Consider the following 21,847-nt stretch of genomic DNA (forward strand, 5'->3'; position numbering starts at 1 on the left):
TTTGCCATCAGGGCAGGAGTGTTTCTCAGTTTGTTTAAACACTCACTTGTTATATATTACTAAAGCATGATGTAGTGCATTGTCATTTACAGACAGTAAATTTCCAACAAACTGTTCAAAAACATTCCCGCTTACTTGCAGCTTCACTGTTAAACTATAAAATGTGTTAACAATCTGTGAAAATTGGGTTTCAGAAAACACTTATCGTTTGCACATCACCAAGTAAAGTGTTCTGACTTTTTTTTCATCACACAAGAACAACAATTGTTTTTTCGCAGCCACTGAAATATATTGTTTGAAATGTTTGCAAAGTGGACTTAGTTAGATAAATGTTGTGTTTTAGGAAAAAGCTTATACCAAAAGCCTTTCACTTCACATAGGTCAGACAGTTCACCTTACAAAATCCTGGAACTCTGCAGTCACAAGGAAAAGTATTTCCATTGCAAGAAGACAAACTGACATTTGACCTCTGTCTGAACACAGAAACTGAATTAGCAGTTAAGATGCCTTAATCTTATTCTTGTCACATCTGCTCTGACTGACAAGAACACCTGTTCTTGGTCCACTCACCAGAAGGATCCAGTGGAATCTAAAAAATAAATAAAATAGCTCAACCTCAATGCAAGTGGTGGGTTTGAGCCTCAGCACCTGCTCAACATCCTGTGATTCTGGGCAAATCATTTAATCTCCCCTTGCTACCAAAAATTAATATTTTTCATCTGTAATGTAACCGATGCTCATGTAAAGCCTGTAATACCTTTGTATTGAGTTTGCGCTGTATAAGTGCAAAAAAACCCACTCCAATGCCATTTGTGTTGAGTTCGTTCTACGTAAAACTGCAAATAAATAAAAATGAAAAAAGACCCGCAAGGAAACTGCAAGATGCCAGAAAAGAAGTAAGAGGAAGAAACATACAGCCATGCAACGCGAATCGGCAAGGCAAAAGAGAAAAACAGTGTGCCACAATAAATTACATGGCCGATTGTGCAATAATCAGTGTTAACAGGGTCAGCCTCTAAGGGGGTAACAAATCAGCCTCAAGGTGAGACAAATTTAAAGCATTTACCAACGACCTCAAGTGATTTTTGAAGGGCAGGCCCAGGAACCAGTGATGAACGTGAGATGGCTGTGGTTAAAGCCCACAGAATAGATGATATGTCAAAGAGCAGCGCACGCTGCAATGCCCGACCTAAAAAGGGTTACACCCCCAAGTTGAGGATCAGTTGACATCCACATTAAGCCATTCTGCTTTTTTCATATGTTGTACACATGCCCAAAATCCATTCCCATGACATGAAGATGTAAATGATATACAATTTAAAAATAAACAGACAAACCGGAAGTTACTCGCTAGGATGGTGGCAGCCCAAGCAGGGAAAAACAAGGAAGAAATGCAGGGTGTTTTGAGGGGGTTGTAAATTTTGTTTTGTGCACTTGCTTCTACAACACGACAGGGAATATTGTAATTCAACTGTTATATACATATTTTTGAGGACTCAATGCATATTGGTAGCTTTGAAGACCTACCAGGTTTTAGCATAACATACATATAAGGGAATGCATCTAGTGGCAGACCAATCAAAATTTAAATAATTTGCAAAACTGAAAAAGATCCTGCAAAGCTGAAGGGGCTCCCAAGTATGTTAGTTCTAGCAAAATGCAAGCTCTGCTAATCGTGGAGTCTTCATAGTTTAAGACCGGACTGAATATAATTGACATTGTGCGTCATGTGAAGGGGAATTCTTTTTGTAGGAGACCTTTGACAGAGCGAGATATTTAGCATTTGGTTGTTGCATACTTATTCAACAGCACTGGGCATACAGAGTAGTAAGAAGCCATGTTTCCTTTAGTGCCATGACTACTGCATTTTGTAATAACAGGAAATTTGACAATAGAAAAGCACCAACATTAAGGGGAAAACGTGGATCTTACTTATAGTGTGGCCCATCTGGGAATGCCAAATTTTGGCATGAGGACAGAGCGTCCACATTATTTTATTTTGGGTGGAACGGCACCATGTGATTCTAGAGGTTCTGTAGGTATGCAGAGTCCTGGAATTAATCTCTTGGAGAACCTCTAGGTTAGGAACAAAACACCCGTCTTACCACTATGCAAACCGGTTTCCACACTTATGAACATGTTTGGGGTGTCTTAAGGACTAACCGGAAAACTTTTGAACCCAGGGTTACAGCCAACAACAATCCAAGCATCACCAAACTGCTATCCAAGGCATAGCAGAGCTCAGGCAAGTCGAGCATTTCCCTGGCTTCAGTACCCAGAGCAAGGATAAGAGGGGAGAGGAATAGGTGGTGGCAAAGGTTTTAGAAACAAAGGAAAGATCACAAGTGCAATCAAAGTGTACATACAGCAGAGAAAACTGCAGGGCATGCCTTGCATGGAGCGATATATAAGAAATTAAACAAGAAAGGAAAAAAAGAAAAATATTCCTATGCCATCGGAAGTGAAAGGATACATCTCAGCCAACTAAAGAGTAAATAAGAAGTGCTCCAAAGGTCGCAGACCAGAGGGTGGAGCCATACAAGAAAGAGCACCCGACTTGGAAAGACGAGAAAAGTGTCCATAAACAAACACCGGACTGTCCCAGTGCCCACGCTACAATGCTCTCCTGGACAGCTGAGGCTGTCACTAGTGAAACGCAATTAAGTTTTCTTCTCACAGAGCACTTACTACTTTGAAAAGAAAAATATTGATTGTTTTGCTTGCACGATACCAAATGCTAACAAATACAACACTGATATAAGTAAACAATGAAGGGTTAAGGTTTCAGCCATTGTGGGACATGCGTTATTTGTAGCATATTAACATAATTTTTAAAATACAAAAAAGTGATGGGTGGAATGCTTCAATTACTTCAGCCTCCTTCCGGTACATTTTCTTTCTCTCTGCCCTATGGACAGGCACCAGTCCTATTCAAATCAAACTTGGTCCTGCTCCAAAACAAATATATTGTCCAGCCTAAAGAACCAGGCCAGGGCTGCTCCAGACAGGAACACAAACAATGAAATAATTTTTTTGTGGCCGCTTTGGGCCTCCTCAGTGAGGTGCAGTTTCTGACTGATACAGGGAACATGGGATGAACAACTGGGCATCCCAGTTGCACGTAGGATTTCTCACTTAAACATCACTGCCATCAAATGAGCAGACGCCCTTAAAGCCTAGAGCCAACCCTACAATTGTATGTTGTACACAAGTTGCCCACGAATCCTTACCGTGGTGCACTTGTGTAGAATCCAGAGGTCATGCCAAAACTGAGGCAGTCTTTCCCCAAGCACTTCATCCATTCAGAAATTAACAGTGCAAAACCGACAACAGACCAGATGTTACACATTCATAACCGAGCACTTGTTCAAAGTCAGAGTGAAACAAAAGGTAGGCAGTTATTTTTTTTTATTTTTTTTTTTACATGGTCAGTGCAAATGTCAAAGCAAAACTGCACTGACAGAATGTGTATGAAATTGGCTCTATGCCTGAACTGTCTCCTGTAAAAGCAGAAGAGCTAAAGGATTCATAAAAATATACAGACCAAAAAATGGTTAGTTATGAAAAAATAAGACCACACTAACAAATGTATTGCACAATGCAGCCGTCTTCAGGCCAGTATCCTGCTTTGTAATACTGACCTATAAGCCATAACTGTCATACAGAAAGCTAGACAGTTGTTGGTATAGTGATACTGGAGGGAAATCTAACATTATGATAGTTCGACTGGTTGAGAGGATATGAGATGAATGTAGACATTTGAATTCCCCTTTTTATGAAGTTTCACAGATCTGTTTTGGTGAAGCTTCTCCTGTGTCTTGACGGAGCCCATTTTCGACTACAGATCATCTACGTAGGCCTACTTGGTTTTTTGCTTTAACCAGACACATTTCCATACAGTCATCAGCCAAGCATTTAAAAAAAATACAGTTCATCGACCTTCACTAAACCCTGCAGTAAATAAAAAGTCCCCCTTGCTCATAATCCAATATTTACAAAGGACTCTGAAAATAAAAATTGGTCAATTCGCAAGTCTGAGCTTAAAGCGGAAAATAGATTGCGCACCATGGTTTTGCCCTGCCATTCATTGAATTGCCTTTCCGAGTATTGTAAATATATACTGTATTGCTTCCTAAAAACAAACTTTAAAGTGTAATTCCATATCAGTGGGTTCATTCATTCGTTGAGCAAACCGTAATTACTCTTCTGGGGTTTTAGAAGTTCAGGGCCAAACCGCTTTACCTACAAGGTGAGCATCAAAAAGCATGAGTTAATTTTTTTTTTTTTTTTGACACATGCTAGAAATATAGCTAAATAGTCCCACACCACGACTTACTATATTTCGAAAAGCTACCCCTTTTAAAAACACTTCATTCAGAGGAGTTAGTCCCTCACTTTTCTATCTCTCTTCCCTCCCCAAACACAGGAACGGCTAGCAGAGGATCATCTCTTTGCTCTGAGGAAGTTACAGCTCTGTTGGCTAGGGGAGCTATAGAGTGTTCAGCTATCAAAAGTAGACAGTGGTTTTTATTCCTACTACCTTTGATTCCCAAAAAGAACAAGGGGCCTTGCCCTATTCTAGACCTCCAAACCATCAATCTTTGTCAAAAAGGACAAATCCAAGATGCTCACTTAGGCTCAGGTCTTGTCTGCCATAGACCACGAAGACTGGCTGGTAGTGTTGGACTAGTAGGATGCGTATTTCCTCATCCCTGTCTTGCCTGCCCAAAGATGTTACCTTGGGTTCAAGGTAGGCTACAAGCAGTTTCAATTTACTGTGCTCTTTTTTGGCCTTAGTCGCACCCCTTGGGTGTTCACCATGGTTGGCTGTGGTTGCAGCTCATCTGCAGGGATTGGGTTGGCCAGTCTACTCTTATCTCAATGACTGGCTGAAGGCGGGCATGCCCCTGACTGTCATCTCGCTCCTTCAGACTCCGGTGGACCTCCAACACTCGTTGGGGTTCAGTATAAACTTGCTGAAGTGACAACTGACTCCTTTTTACGGTCGAGCCTGCGTCGCTTGCGCATGCGTTTCGCTAAGCGAGACGCTTTAGTTACTAAAAAGGGCTCGGAGCCCCGTCCACGTCACATCATTGGTTCATGGGCTTGCCTGTTAGAATCTGCTTGATTTCATTAGTGGAAGGCATGCATACGTCATGCCTTTTTCAGTGGATATCCCTCCTCGAGCGCATCGACCAAGTACAGAAAACATGCGAGGCTTGCTGTTTTCCGTCTGGCCCGTGGACTCCTTTTTCTCTCTTTTCCCAGCGCGATCTTGCTTGGCAGAAGTTGAGCGCTTTACATAATATCAACCCTGTGACAGTTAATTGCATTTTTCCGGTTAGTACATAAATGCACTTTTGCCAATAGGTTTCATTACCAGTGAAAAGTCGGGTTAGGAGTTTACAACAGCTGTCAGCTCTAACACGAGCAAACGCAAGAGCCGTTGCATTGCTGTGACCACAGTGTTGGCTTGTGAAGTCACAGTCCTGGATATCTGCCAAGCAGCAATGTGGGTGTCTCTGCACATGTTTGCAGAACACTACTGCCTGGATAGTCTGTTCTGCAGGGAAGGACATTTCCTGCCATTCGGTCCTGCAGGACTTCTTAGTATAGAATTATTGCCCACAGCCCACCCCATGGATGGGAATGGCTTGTGGATTTATTCAGAGGTAAGGGATTTTCAGCTGGAAGTCTGTGAGATAAACAAGTTAATTACCATCAGTAATACATTATCTGGTAGAGATAATATCTAGCTGCAAATTCTCTACAGACCAACCATGCCTCCCCAGTCTGTGGGCAGATTTATAGGGCTGGACTTGCTCCTTTTTCAGGGCCCTAGTTCGGATACACCTTTGTCGGTTCACTTTATGGCTGTGGTCTTCTGATGTGGAACATCATAAAAGGTAATTGAAGTCTGCGTGCTTGGGTGGCGCCTATGTAGATGACTGTCACTTGCCAATGCTGCCGCTGCTCGGAACTGAACAAAACCACCCTACATACAGTGACGCCTGGGAAATTCAAAGGGAAGGAATCTGCAGCTAGCTATTGTCTCTACCAGATAATGTTTACTGAAGGTAAGTAACTTGTTCGTCTTTAACCTTCTGCTTCACCAGTGCCGATTGTACTAATGGAAGGCTTTTCTTTCACCTTAAAATGCTTATGACACTACAACTCATTATCAAACAGCCTTCCAGCAAGCCTGTTGTATGCCCAGCATAATGTGTTGCTGGACTATGGTACCCACGCTTTAGGACAAGTCATGTAAAGTGATAGCGGTGTCTCTGGGCAGTCATATGAATTCCATGTCTGCAGACTATTGTCTTTCATGCGACGACTTGCTGAACATCCTAGAATGTGCGCTCCTTTCTTACATGCAGGTTAATTTGCTATGCTAGTTGATAGTACCACAAACTGTAGGCTTGTAGCATATGCAACTGTAGGTCGTGCTCTGCACACTGCCATCTACAGTTTATCATGAATGTTCTCAAGTTGTGAGATGATGGGTCTCGATATTGCATGACGCCTCCCTGTAGCCGATAAGACGCCATGACAGACTATCTCGTTTTTATTTATTTCTCCTGCTATCTGGTACGGACTATTATCTCCAACTCTGGGATTGTTGAGCTGTAACCACAATTTGTTTGACTCCAATCTAGCCACTAGACTTTCCATAAAGGGCATTGAAAGTCGTTTTTTTTTTTTTATTTTATTATTTTTTTTTTTTTAATTTAATGGAGATCGAAGTGGTCTTCTAATAACCATGTTGTATGGGAATAGCTCTTTGGGGTGGGGAGAGGTGTTGAACTCACCCTTCCCGTTCTGCCCTTAATATAATTCCAAATTCAAATGGGTAACCTCTGACTACCCCAGGACCACAAGGAGTGGATCCTTTGTTTCTGTAAGACAATGTGCTATTGTTGGGGTTGAGGGGGGCCATGAGAGTCGCACATTATAAGATGCAGCTACAAGAACCATTGGAGTAAACACCAGTCTTCAAACTGAAAGGCCTCAAATCTTTGTTAGGGGGTTCAGCCCATTTGGAATGCTACCAAGACTAGTGGAAGAGTCCAGATTAGTTTTCTCGCATGGCTATGATGTCAAAGACTAGAAACCGAACACAATTCCTCCTACACAGGAGTATCAATCCACCAAGTTTAGATTTTGAAAAGTCTTATATGGAGACCAAACTAAGACTAGCCAAGAAGCCTCCGCTCCCTGCTTTGCCCACTGGTCAGAGAGCCTACTCTGTGTGTAGAGTTGCCTTTAGTGCCGAAGAAGCTGTGAGCCAAAGGCTCCAAGCCTAGACTCCAACCCAGTCTATCTAAGCACTCAATACTGAAATCTGCTTTTAAGCTGACCCTTAAAGACTGCAGGATTTAATCGAATTGACTTGATACTGCCAGTTGAGTTCTAGAGTGTCTGATCTCGGGCATACAAACAAATCATCCATTTCACATTAAAAAAAAAAAATTGACACATCATATACAACAGTAATCTTATCCCACGCTGTCCCTAGAATAGGGAACTCACCCTTGAGTAGGCTATCCCAGAGGAATATTGAATCCCTAAAAGGGATTGGATACAAAACACCTGCCCTGGCGGAACAGCCACCAAGCCACATTCCACCTGCACCACAGTTGATGGCAGAATCTGTCCACACACGTGGATTCTAAACATGAGCCATTATGATGCACATGATCCAAATTTGGAGCAACTTCCATTTATGAGTGGGCAATCTATGGGAGGATTATGAGATCCTTGGGTTTGTTCAAACCTGTAACCATAATCCAATTAAGATGTCTTCCCCAGACCACCCAACTACATACCATGCAGTCATCCAAAGGGCAACAGTCCTAGTCAAGCTACATGTTGTATAGGCAGAGGAGTAGTTTGTGGCTGAGACCTTGTTGAAAACCGAAAGGATCCTACTGCCATGGACAAAAACTGCACAGACAAAGCATGCAGCAGAGAACCCTATAAAGAATTAGTAAAGACAAGTGCTGTTGCCTCCCTCAGTTGGGCAAAACATATAATGCTGCTCCAGAAGAACCAATGTATATCTAGGCGTATGTGCCCTCACCTGCTTCATTTGTTGGTGGCACACACTGGTTTGCATGTTGCCAGCAAAGGAATTAGTGATTGCTCCCTGCGGATAGAGAGCCCTTATATTGAACCTGCTGGAAAATGTTTTGTTTAGTGGGTTGCAAAATAGTTGTGTACGCAATCCAGCAGGTCTCCTCCCAAGCCACACAAGGCATCATTAGAAGCTAGAGAAACCTTTTCTGAGGCATACTTTCGGAAAGCCTTCTGGTGCAGGAGATTCAACTTATCTCTACTACAAACATCTGTTGTGGACTTGGATGCAGTGGATGCTTCCTCTAGATAAGCCTCTTAATGAAGGCATGCATAGCTAGGAGGGTCTGGATTTTAACCTCAAGATCCAGCAATACCCGATTACGTTTCCTCTGACAGTGTACAAGTGAGGAAAACGTGTCCCAAGTACCCAGTTACGTAACGGCCATGGAGCACTTCAGGTGCAACCTAACAAGGCTGGTTTTCAGTTTCAACAGATGTGTGGGAATGCAAAAATAGCCATAGTATCAGTGTTTAGGATACCAACAGCATCAGTCTGTTAAGTGGACAAACTCCTCCTCCTTTTGAGGATTCAGAGGGGATGTGGAGGAAAAGATAGATTGCTCCTAAAAAGCATTCCTCCATCTCAAGGCTGTGATCAGATTTACCACCGTGATGATGTGCAATGTGTTTGCTGCAAGAGGAACACAAGCACCTCTCAGCAAAGGTGGCATCAAACCAGTAGCCCCACATCAATCGTTTCAAAGGGTGTATTCACTACTTTCGTTACAAGGGTGTGTGAAGGTTTTGTGGCTGTTGGTAAACATCTATTTGAAAGTTCTTGTATTTTCAGGGGGTGGAAGTGAAAGGCAATTGCGGTGTTGATTTGGGCAGTCATGTTGCGATTGCTGTCTGATCCTGAGGTTCTTTGAATGAGTGGTAGAGGAGAAAGTGGGTACTAGTTAGACCGGTAATCAGATGGAGTTCCACAGTGTGGTGTTTTTTCCCCTCTATGATTTGAACTCTGTCTTGGCATTCTTAAGTTTGAGACAGTTTGGTCTTCATCCAGTTGGTGACTTCAGTTATGCAGGTAGTGAACTTGTTGCTGGCGTTGGGAGAGTAGTCCAAGAGGAAGACATGGTATCCTATTGTGAGAATGGTAACAAAAGATGGAGATGAGTACCTGAATTGGGGTCATGCTTGGCTCACAAGTAACCATTACAGTAGTTTCTGCCCAAGTAATGATCACAAGCGATGGATCATTAATAAGGTCTAGTATTGGAGAAGTCAAGAGTTCAGCACAGGTTCACATAGTGGACCTACAGAAGTGTCACTGGATATTAAATTTCTGCAATGTCATCCACATGTGACCATTAATGCTTCTGCATCTACTGTAATGGGAGCACACCTGAACAATAGGAATATACGGTGGATACAGCTGTCCACCCACATGAGAAGCTGACCATCGGGGCATATCTTCTAACTCGGCTGACTCGCCCAAAGCTCTAGGAGATGAACCTAGATATAGGCACCTCAGAATTGTTGCCTTAAACAACTAGAGAAGTGAATGCCAAGCCTGCTTGAGATGTGGAAGCCTACATGCATACTTCAGTTTTAAGATTCCAGTCATCATGCATTCATAGAACTATTGGTTTGTGGCTTGATATGCTCTAGATTCACATACACCCTCCCGCTTACCCAGTTGCAGAGTTCACACTTAACATGTTGTCTGAAGACAGAAAATGTCTTAAAACGATTTGCAAATTATCTCTCCTAACACTAGATGGCAGTGTGCACAACGTGTTGCTACAGAGCACCAAGCAACATTTTTCTTCTCGGTGTACAATATTTCACCGTCGAGCGGCCAAAATCATTTAGAGACCGTGTTTGCAGATTCAGAAGAGCAAGTGAGTGTGACCAATCCCAGTTTTGCTACACCAGTCCCCATACATGGACAAGATGGTTGGAACTCTGGGTAGTCGAAAGAGGTATTAGAAAACTGTAAAGTTTTGTCACAACGTCATCTTAATAGCAGCACTCCTCCGTGTCATGCCATGAAAAACAAAATAGACACTTGGTGTATTTTGCAGTTCTGCTAGAATCTCGAACTAGGTCTGTCTTGTGTGGTTCAAAAAGAAATGTGGTTTCGAAAATGACATTCTACCCACTCGGGCCACCCCCTTTGATAGACTTTACTTCCTGTTTAAGCTGCACCTAAATGTCGATCTTCATCTTACTCATGCATCACACTGTTAAGCGCTTTAACCTATGACATAGTAACTAACTTAATGTCCAGCGAGCATGAGACACACCTTTGAACTTACGCACGCACGGTTCATGGAGTAGTGTTACTGAGGCACACACGCTCTTCAGCTCCCCCCCCCCCCCCCCCCCTTCCCCAATGGGATTATCAAGCACCATCTAAGTGTTTAAAATGCATACATAATATGTTTGCCATTTGTAGCCTGCATGCTGAAATGCAGATAATTCGTGCCTCTGAATGGCAGAATTCTTTGTAACTGCCTTGTGGGGTGATTGAGGAATATTTTGATAATGAGTACCCAGAACTGTATCTTTATCCAGCTTGTATAGATGGAAACGTGTGAACCTCTGTTGTTGTCCGTCTCGGGTGCACATTCACATATTTGCTTGTTTAGTGTTGCAAGTTTGTTTAAAAACAATGATTGCCTTCATAAAGGATCTAGCACAGTTTAACCCCTTCGCTGCCAGGCCTTTTCCCCCTCCTGTGCCGAGCCTTTTTTTTGGCTATTTGGGGCAGTTCGAGCTTAGGCCCTCAACTTTTTGTCCACATACGCTAGCCAAGCCAAATTTGCGTCCTTTTTTTCCAACATCCTAGGGATTCTAGAGGTACCCAGACTTTGTGGGTTCCCCAGAAGGAGGCCAAAAACTTAGCCAAAATACAGTGAAAATGTTGTGTTTTTTTTTTTTTTTCTCCAAAAAATGGGAAAAAGGGGCTGCAGAAGAAAGCTTGTGGTTTTTTTCCCTGAAAAGGGCATCCGCAAAGGGTTTGCGGTGCTAAAATCACCAGCTTTCAGGAACAGGCAGACTTGAATCAGAAAACCACATTTTTCAACACAATTTTGGCATTTTACTGGGACATACCCCATTTTTACGATTTTTTTTTTTTTTTTGTGTGCTTTCAGCCTCCTTCCAGTCAGTGACGGAAATGGGCATGGAACCGCAACATTTCTGAAAAGTAGACAAAATTCTGAATTCAGCAAGGGGTTATTTGTGTAGATCCTACAAGGTTTTCCTACAGAAAATAACTGAAAAAGAAAAATATTGAAATTGAGGTGAAAAAAACGACATTTTCGAAAGCAATATACTGTTACGTCTGCTGGACTCTTCTGGTTGCGGGGATATATAGGGCTTGTAGGTTCATCAAGACCTCTAGGTACCCAGAGCCAATAAATGACCTGCACCCTGCAGTGGGTTTTCATTCTATACCTGGTATACAGCAATTCATTTGCTGAAATATAAAGAGTCAAAAATAGCTATCAAGAAAACCTTTGTATTTCCAAAATGGGCACAAGATAAGGTGTTGAGAAGCAGTGGTTATTTGCACATCTGAATTCCGGGGTGCCCATACTAGCATGTGAATTACAGGGCATTTCTCAAATAGACGTCTTTTTTACACACTGTCTTACATTTGGAAGGGAAAAATGTAGAGAAAGACAAGGGGCAATAACACTTGTTTTGCTATTCTATGTTCCCCCAAGTCTCCCGATAAAAATGATACCTCACTTGTGTGGGTAGACTTAGCGCCCGCGACAGGATATGGCCTAAAACACAACGTGGACACATCACATTTTTTCATAGAAAACAGTGCCTACCTGTGGATTTTGGCCTCTAGCTCAGCTGGCCCCAGGGGGGGCAGAAATGGCCTAAAATAAATTTGTCCCCAACAACCCCCTCTCCCCCCCGGGAGCGACCCTTGCCTATGGGGTCGCTCCCCCTGCGTGACATTGGCACCAAAAAAAAAATCCCCGGTGCTTAGTGGTTTCTGCCCCCTTGGGGGCAGATTGACCTACAATCGGCCAATCTGCCCCCAAGGGGGGCAGAAATGGTCTAAATACAATTTGCCCCCCAGGGGAGCGACCCTTGCCTAATGGGTCGCTCCCAATCTCTAAAAAAAAAAAAAAAAAAAAAAAAAACAATTTGCCCTGGTGCCTAGAGGTTTCTGCCCCCCCCGGGGGCAGATCGGCCTAATACCAATAGGCCGATCTGCCCCCAAGGGGAGCAGAAATGGCCTAAAATAAATTTGCCCCCCCAACACCTCCGGGGAGCGACCCTTGCCTACAAGGTCGCTCCCCTTGCGTGACGGCGCAAAAAAAAATCCCTGGTGCCTAGTGGTTTCTGCCCCAATTGACCTAAAATCGGCCGATCTGCCCTCAAAGCGGGCAGAAATGGCCTAAATACAATTTGCCCCTCCAGGGGAGCGACCCTTGTCCAAGGGGTCGCTCCCCATCTGTAAAACAAAAAACAAAAAAAAAAAATCCCTGATGCCTAGTGGTTTCTGCCCCAATTGACCTAAAATCGGCCGATCTGCCCTCAAAGCGGGCAGAAATGGCCTAAATACAATTTGCCCCTCCAGGGGAGCGACCCTTGTCCAAGGGGTCGCTCCCCATCTGTAAAACAAAAAACAAAAAAAAAAAATCCCTGATGCCTAGTGGTTTCTGCCCTCCTTGGGGGCAGATCAGCCTAATCAAAATAGGCTGATCTACCCCCCACGGGGGCAGAAATGGCCTAAAATTTTAATCCACCCAGCATTCCCCCAATTCTTCCGATAAAAATGGTACCTCACTTGTGTGGGTAGGCCTAGAGCCCCAAAACAGAATGTGGACACATCACATTTTCTGAAAGAAAACTGACCTGTTTTTTTTTTTTTTTTTTTTTTTTGCAAAGTGCCTAGCTGTGGATTTTTTTACCTCTAGCTCAGCCAGCACCTAGGGAAACCTACCAAACCTGGACAAATTTGAAAACTAGACACCTAGGGGAATCCAAGATGGGTTGACTTGTAGTCCTCTCACCAGGTTCTGTTACGCAGAATCCTGTGCAAACTTCAACATTTGTCAAAAAACACTTTTTCCTCACATTTCGGTGATGGACAGTTCTGGAATCTGAGGGAAGCCACAAACTTCCTTCTACCCAGCATTCTCCAAGGTTTCCCGATACAAATGGTATCTCACTTTCGTGAGTAGGCTAGTGCCCGCAACAGAAATGGATCACACAAGGATCAATGGAAGTCCTTGCATGAGGGCTACTGTTAACCCTGGAGTGACCATTCCTGACGTAGGCACTAGGCATAGGCACACAAGTGGGGTTGTTTTTATCAAGACAAGTGGAAATACACTGGGTTGTAGGAATTTTGTGTATCCCTGCACATTCCTGTAGTTTCTGTGATAGAAAAAGCAAGTAAAAAGTGTTTTTATCAACGTTTCACTTTTGCAGGGTATTCTGGGGAAAAGAACTTTGTGAAATCAAACACGCCACACTTCCCTGCACTGCCTCGGATGTCTAGTTTTTCAGAAATGTCTGGGTTTGGTAGGTTTCCCTATTTGGCTGCCGAGCCCAGGGCCAAATACTCGTGTCTCTCTTGTCATTTGCTCACCCACTAAAGTGACAGAATGTTTTTCTCTGGAGACTTAGTGGAACGCTCGGTGGTAGAAAATGTGTGGCTGCCTGCAAATTCCAGGGCTTCCTCTCAATGAAATGCAAGGCAAAAGTGTGTTTGTTGTGTGGGTTTTTTTTATTTTTTATTTTTTTTTTTAAGCAAATTTTGTGATTTCAAGGGGATTCTGGGTGAAGGAAAACTGCTGAGAGCCACGCAAGTACTGCATCCTTGGACTCTCCTGGTACTAGTATGTTATGGTTAATCCACCATCCACCGTTCACTCTAGTTCGTTTTAGCACATGCAGAAATCATGGTTTCAAAAGCTTTAATACTTACCAAAGTATCTGAATATTGAAACCAAGCCTTCTGAAGGTGTGCTATAAAGCCACGTCCAAGCGCCAACCTCTTTATGGTCCATTCACGCACAACAAACCCTTTCATACCGCCGCCATTGGCCCATTCCAACCAATCACTGCACTCACATTAACTTATCGCTGCCAGACAAGGGCCCATCACATTCACACGCCACAGGACAGAACAAGTTTGACTACATTTTACCACCTGTCAAGTAACCGCCTCCTCCTTCCTGAACACTACTGAAGGCATGAGTAACAAACCTTTACTAATGACTCCCATGACAGCCACCTGAGGATCAAGAAGACATGTTTTTCATGCACCTTTAGCGCCCTCACTGTGCTAAATCCAACTCCTTCACGTTTGTTGATGCACGTTGGGGGTGTCTGAGTATGGCGTACAAAGTGATTCCTTGAACTGAGTGAGCATATCTACCTTTGAAACTAAGGGAGCCAAGCTGTGGAATTCTCATGATTTTCCTTAAAGAGAAGGTCATAGGCAATGAAAAAGGGTAATGTTTGGCACACAGGGGATTCCGTAAGAACGTAGTTTATGTCCCAGCCAACATTATCTGCAGTGCCGTGACTGTAATGCACTTATACAGCGAATTTGACATCCAAGTTCTGATGGAAGATCACCATGAAAAGCAGGTGAAACACTGACCCATACCTGCCATTGTCCTTCAGTGCTGGAATGGCATCAATGGGCTTGAGTCCATAGGTGTAGATGATGTACATCTGTACTACATTTACTATCTGTCTTCTACCTTTGCAATATCCCTGTGAAGGCACACCTACCATAAGCTTTCATTACCCATTTGTGTCTCTGTCCTCATCAAAGTACAGACTAATCCTGTATAATTGCCAAGTGAACCTATACTAGTTTTTGGATGCAAGTTGGGGGTGCCAGAGTATGCCTTGTGAGGCCTATTCCACGAACTGAGGGAGCATGTCTACAGTTGAAACTAAGGCAGACATGCTTGTGAAGAAATTCTAAAGTAAAATGTCAAATATCCTGTGCGACTCATTCACCAACACTTCTGCTTTTACTTTGAAAGTGAAGCTACAAATGTTGTTTGCACACTTTCAAACAAATAGAAACGTTGGTGAATATGTTTGACAGGACATTTGTTTGACGTATTACACTTACTCTAGTTCTTGTTGGCAATCATGGTGGTCCTTGTGTAGCATACATAAGTTCTCTAACAAAACTTCAAAATACAGTCATGCTTTCTGTCCACTGGTATGTGCAGTATGAGGACTATAATTCACGTTATTTGAACAGGACACCTACCACGTTCTGACGGTGAAGTCCATGATTTCCTGAAGTAGATGAAGTAAAATTCTATGGCTGCTTGCCTAACGAAGCAGTGGCTCATGGACTTTCGGTACCCATGTACAACCACTGAAGGTATTACCCAAAGGCAGCTCTACCTCAGTCGATTTTCCCAGAACTTTGCTTTAGTATGATACAATGTAAAGCAAGTAATGACACAGAGGCCTGGTTGAGATGGGTTCTGGGGACAATAATACAGTCTCTCCTGATGCTTCCCATCCTTCGAGCACACTTTACAGCGACAACATGGAAGATCCTTTTTGGGTGTTTTAGGAATGCAATCATCAAAGTGCTCCTGCAGCCTTGCCACATCCTCCAGAACATACGAGGTGGAGGCTGCTGCTGCTTCTGTAACAGCAGTGAGGCTTTCAGTTACAGACAACTGGAAGTCAAGGAAAGTCATGAGTCTTCCTGTGGTTGTCTCTTAGTAAACATCATCATTGTATGTTGCCATCTGGTTCAGGTGGGTAAACATTTTCGTGTACTAAGTGCGAGTTTTACGATCGCATTGTATGGTTGAAGAACCTGGTCGTTCTTGTCCACTGCACCCATTTACTTATTGTAATCAAGTATACAGATGGGCTTGTGAACTTCGGCCATCTAACCCCAAACCATGATGGGGGAAGTGGGAAGTCCTCTCATCATGAATTGTAGGGAGCACGTGTATAATCACGCCTAACCAAGAACTTGGCTGCGAGCAGTTCATTGGAACGCAACGTGATACTCCGGGATTTCTGGAGCTTCTTGCAAAAAAGCTCCTGCAGGAATCCTTTGCGGTTACAATGAACTGTTCCAGCTTTGTAGAGCTCACTGAACAGCTCTACTTATGTATAGACGTTGTCCACATAAAGGTTATAACGATTGTGAGTGGGTGACTGGGCGAGTTCCCATATAATCCTACCTGTGACCCCTAATGTGGGAGGGCAACCTACAGGTTTTAGGGTGGAGTTCTTCTCTGTTAATACTCTCAAGGTGTACACATAGTGAGCAGAGCCCTCATAAAGCATTTGCAGCTTAATGCACAGCCAGCTCTTTTCTGGCAGTGTACTGTGTGAACAGCAGCCGTCCTTTGATCAGGATCAAGGACTCATCGACTGCTATAATCTCTGGAAGCCTGGCAGACAAATGTTCCACGACAGGCTGAATTTTGAACAACCTGTCATGGTCTGGATGGTCCCGGGGCAATGGAGCAGAATTGTCATTGAAAAACAGCATGCGCTGCAGTAGCGAAAAAATGATCTTTGCTCATGTATGGTGCAAAGATGGGGGTTACCCAAACAGTGTGAGTCGTCCGGTAGGACTGCAAGGTGGGTTTCTGCACTAAACCCATTTTGAGCATAAGGCCCAAAGATATCTTCAACTCTGCAAGCGAAGTGGGAGTCCACTGTTGTGCCCTAGAACTGGGCCCTAGAGTGCCTCCATGCTCCCTTAAATTGGTCTGCACACAATTTTGTTTGCTGCACAGTTTCCTGAACAAAGTCAACATCTTAAAATAGATGGACGTAGTCGACTGGCAAAAAGTTGGCTGTATCGGCTTTACATGCAGTGTCACCAGTGAAAGGTGGAATTTAGGGCTGAACTAAATCGGGGGGGCCTTCCAGGAGAGCACTCTGTGCTTGCTGCTGCATGCACCTGCTCTCTGGGTTCGGCTAACCCGATGTCCCGCTGCTCAGAGTGTTGCGAAGGGACAGCACGACTGTCGTCATTTTCTCTCTTAAAATCACTGAAAGAGGTGTTGTTGGATGGGACTTCACCGAAGGAAAAAAATCATTCCCAGATTCTTCCCATTTGTCCTCTCCCTCAGATGCTGTCTCTGATCCTGCCTCTGAGAGCTATCCTCCATAACCTGAGTTGGGGCTTGAGCAGCAGTCATCCAACGAGACGCCGTCTCGGCTACTGGCTAAACTGTCTCTCTAAGTACTAGCCTATGTAGAAGGCAGATAGTCACAAAATTGCTTGTGTGTGTTGTCCAATAGTAAATGCTGTTGCCTTACCTTCGCTTCTTCTCTGACACTGGAAAAAAACAAAGAAGACCCATTCTTACTTCACCTTACCACACACTCGTCATCACCGCCTTTAGTGCTGGTGACACACAGTGCGACAGTCGTTTTTGATGCTCTGCCTCCCATAACCACCTCTTCTAATTCCCTCAGTACCACCCGGCAAAAGTGCTACTCATATCTCCATAGACCCACTCGACATACATTTTATTTGTTTTAAAGCGCAGGTAATACCTGGCTTTACAAATCCACTCGGCTAAATACAAGTATATCCTTTGCAGCAGGCGCATAAACCATCTGCAGTACTTTGTTGCCAAAACTGGCACTAGACAAAAGACAAATCTATTTGTCACTGTGTGTGTGTATATGTATATATGAATATATTACTTGTATATATGTGTGGTTTCCATGGGGGCCAATCGTGGCTCCTGGAAAACACGTGTGTGTGTGTGTGTGTGTATATGTATATATGTGTTTCTTCTCCCTCTCCCCTTCCAAAGGAAAACCATATACTTTATATTCACCCAGGGATTGGCCTGTGTAGGAAGGGACGACCGTGCCATTTGTTTTTATTTTCTTCAGAACAAAAAATACTTTATTTGTATTTCTCTCTAGAATCTGGGGTAGGCGATCGGCCCCAGCAGAATCGCAACATATATATATATATCTTAAATTAGTACTCCCACAGGGGGGCATTTTACATGGGGAGCCAACCCCCCAAACAAGATACCTTGTGCCTAGGGGCATTTCCTGGCCATGGATTGCAGCCGCGCTGCGATCCATGGGCAGGAAACCGTGCTAGGAAGGCATCAATGGAAGGGGGAGACTCTTTCTTTTCTGTCTGCCTCCCTGCCATCTGGTAAGGCCCCCCCCCCCCCAAAAAAAACCCACCACCAATCGGATTGGGGAGCAAACGATTACCTGCTGCTCCGGTGGGGAAAAATGTGACGTCAGCACACTATGACATCACAGAGGGGCAGGTGGGGTGCGATGCTTAAGTTTTCCGCATCTACTGGGGTAATTATAAAATGTGCATTGCACAGGAGGCTTTATTTTTTTATTTTTATTTTTTAAACTGCCCGCCAGTGTCGCCCACTGGTCGTGACCTGCACCGAGGAGGTAATGCGGGCGTTGGCCAGTCGCCGACTCCCGCATCAATGAGGTTAATGTGGCTTGTTGTGATTTCTGCATTCAGTTTAATTTGCTTTTTTTGTGGCTATGAAATTTTACGGTTGTATAATTTCTTTAGAGATTTAAATGTTTAGAATTTTCTTTTTTTACTTTTTGTCTTTCAGCAAACGAGGATTCCATGTACGATCGTTTGGAACAGGGACTCATGTGAAACTACCAGGACCAGCACCGGACAAGCCTAATGTTTACGATTTCAAAACTACATACGATCAGATGTATACTGATCTCGTTAAGAAGGACAAAGAACTGTATCCGCACGGACTTCACTGCATTTAACACAATACGGTTCATCTTTGGAAGGTGTACATGCACACTTGCATTCAAGATGTGCAGCGGTTTGGCTTGACTGTGGCATTCCTATGTTTTTTGGGTTACTAGGCAGGTGTTAAAGCAACAAACGCTATTGACACGGTTATTGGCCAGATTTCCTCTTACTCTTTGCTGTGCGTAATATTGCATGCAGTTTCATACCTATTTTCTCACCAAATAGTGTTTTTTTTTTTTCTGTCAAGTACACAGGTAAGACAGAAAACAAGATAAACCATGCTGAAGGGTTGAGCAGTTATTGGCTGCACAAACTCACTGTTTCCTATTGGTTTACATCTGAAGAACTAGGGGCTTTTGCCATGCACACATCTATGTAGTCTCTGTGGATACCACTAAATATTGGGATGCATGTGAATATTCATGGTGCGCCATGAAGAGGCATGTTATACATTTTTGAATATTTTATTGAAATTTGGAACAGTTTTTAGTATATTTGTGCTGAGTACATAGTTGTGCTTGTGGTGTTGGCAGTTCAAGGCTTTGATACCAAATTTGGTTGGTCTAATGAAGCTTCAGGGGTTTGCTGATGTGCCCCAACTGAAGCTGACTATATTACAAGAAAATAAAGCTTAATGCACTGTTAAGCATTTGATTCTCTATTGGTCCCAGTAGAAGCAATATTTTAGATAAGCAGTTTTGTTTTGCTAATCTTGAGTGTTTACCAGCTTGTAGCAGTCATTTTACAACAGTAGTCTTTCACACCACATGCAGATTACTTTGTCCACAAATTTTACCCGATTCCCATCCTTTTTCAAGTAGGTGAGGTCTATTGGGAGATCTGCTGGCTCCAAAGTCTGTTTCGTGATTTATCGCACACATGATAAATACCGATGTAACTATAATCGGTTCATTGTTAAACCTTAAAGTTCCTATTTTACTATATAAGGAATATATGCCAATCTCGTTGTTGGCACTTCAAGTTTCAGTGTTGGGAATTTTCAAGGCCCACTTTAGACAAGCTTCATTGCCAAGTTGCTGTCCCTATAGCTCAGATCTAAGCTTCCCATTCAACATCTGACATTGGAGCCTCCAGCATTATGGCTAATGAGTAGTTGTGGATACTTTGTTTTGTGTTCCTCTTTAAGGTGCTACTTAGAATATAATAACTGCATAGTCGTTGGTTGTGAGTACATCTGGTAGTCAATTTTTATCTCTAAACTTGGAAGATAATGTATACATCCAGAAAATGTATAGCCAGTTATTATTTTATATTTTTTTATTTTTTTTCCTCGTTTAAATTTTAATACGTGGAGAAACATCTACCTTTTTATCATCAGTTTGTCCCTTTGTCCTGAACCTGCAAATATTGTTATGCAACTCTGAAGCAGAGTTAGTAAAAGTCTGAGCCTTCTTGTTTGTTGGGGGGATTAGGGGGTGGAGGGGGTGACTTGAAGGCTTACTAAAAAAATCCCTAGGTAAAGGCTTTCAGCGTATTACATTGCTATTGAGTGCTTATCTCAAAGTGATACCAAGTCCAGAATCTACTTCAAATCTGAGCAACCAATACTTGTAAGCCTTTCTTCCTGGGAAGACTGATGCTTAGTTTGTTTGGCTTTTCCCATACCTCAGGATCATTTTCTTACATATTCTTAGGCTGGGTTATTTTTTTTCCTTTCACAGAAGTACCAACTGAAAGCTTCTCAATCATCACAGTGCTTATGAACTCTGGTAGGGATGTTCAGTCAGGAACATAACTGCTTTCTAGTGTGTGTGTGTGTGTGTGTGTGTGTGTGTGTGTGTGGTTTTTTCTTTTTCTTTTTTTTCTTTCTCCCCCTCCCCAAAAAAAATTCGTTTATTGAATATAAAACGATAAACATTAAACGTTCCGGGGTGTCTCATAGTCGGTCACAGACATATCTGATCTGTGAGTCTAGAGGTACATAGTACATATATTACGATAATATCCTTAAATTCTGATTATTGTATATGGATTGTGTTCCAGCAATGAAGCCCATAGTTTCTGGTCGCTAAGTGATAGGGCACGGATATCGGTAACACAAATACACACTGTACATCTCCAGGCCTGCGGGGGAAAAAAATGTCAACTACTCCAAGACATGTGTCCCTCATGCAGATTACGGTGGTGGTGTATCATTTTTAGCTTCCATAGCTACAACGAAGGCATCCCATATATCGAAGCCGCCCAGAGCCAATCCCCGCTGTTGGAGCTGCCTCAGTGTGTATATTTCTGCCTGTGAGGCCTGGATCAGGTCCTGGAACCAATTACTATGGACTGGAGTATGTGCTGCCTTCCAGTGAGTTGCTATCAGGCGTTTTGAACAATATGAGGACCAAGTCTATATATCTGTTTATTTGTTTATCTCCCTTATTGCGTCGGCGTAGACCGAGCAAGCATGACTCCGGCGTCACAGGCAGTGCAGTTTATCTCATTTATTGTCAGTGACACGCCGCCAGGCCTCTGATAGGTGTGAGCATGACCATACCATGTGGTAGAAGTCTGCTGTTGATTGCACACATCTAGGGCATTTTGGGTCTGAATCTGGAAATATATGCTTTATGCGGGCCGGCGATAGATAGGGATGATGTATGTAATTAAACTGTGTATAGCGAAGTCTGACATTACGAGATATACTTTTAATGGAAGAGAGCATCTCTATCCAATCTTTTTGGGACAGAGGGAAGGGAAGTACCGCATCACATTGTGCTTTGGCACGTGCCAGTTCGGAGCAGGTCCGATCTAGTCGCAGCAAATATAATCGAGAGATTGAGTCTCTTGTGTTGCCAAGTGATAGGAGTAGTGTAAGCAGTTGTGATTCTTGTGGTTCATGATTGCCTCTTCCCCATGTGGCTTCCAGTAGATGTTTAACTGCGTGATATGCAATATAGGCGCCGACCGGGATCCCCGTTGAGTTTCTAAGCTCAATAAAGGGCTTCAGTGTAGAGCCCTCATATAACTCGCCCAAGTTTT

The 21,847-nt window shown here is 43.2% G+C and overlaps 1 protein-coding gene across 1 annotated transcript in view; it reads left to right on the forward strand.

Moving 5' to 3' along the window:
* Positions 1-21,847, forward strand: part of SSU72 (SSU72 homolog, RNA polymerase II CTD phosphatase) — a 210,308-nt gene that overhangs the window by 18,103 nt on the left and 170,358 nt on the right. Inside the window, exon 2 of the mRNA XM_069241047.1 lies at positions 18,696-18,839. Coding sequence (XP_069097148.1) covers positions 18,696-18,839 — 144 coding nt within the window. The remainder of the gene's footprint in view (positions 1-18,695; positions 18,840-21,847) is intronic.

This window comes from Pleurodeles waltl, chromosome 6, assembly GCF_031143425.1.
Source record: "Pleurodeles waltl isolate 20211129_DDA chromosome 6, aPleWal1.hap1.20221129, whole genome shotgun sequence".
NCBI classification, from domain to species: Eukaryota; Metazoa; Chordata; class Amphibia; order Caudata; family Salamandridae; genus Pleurodeles; species Pleurodeles waltl.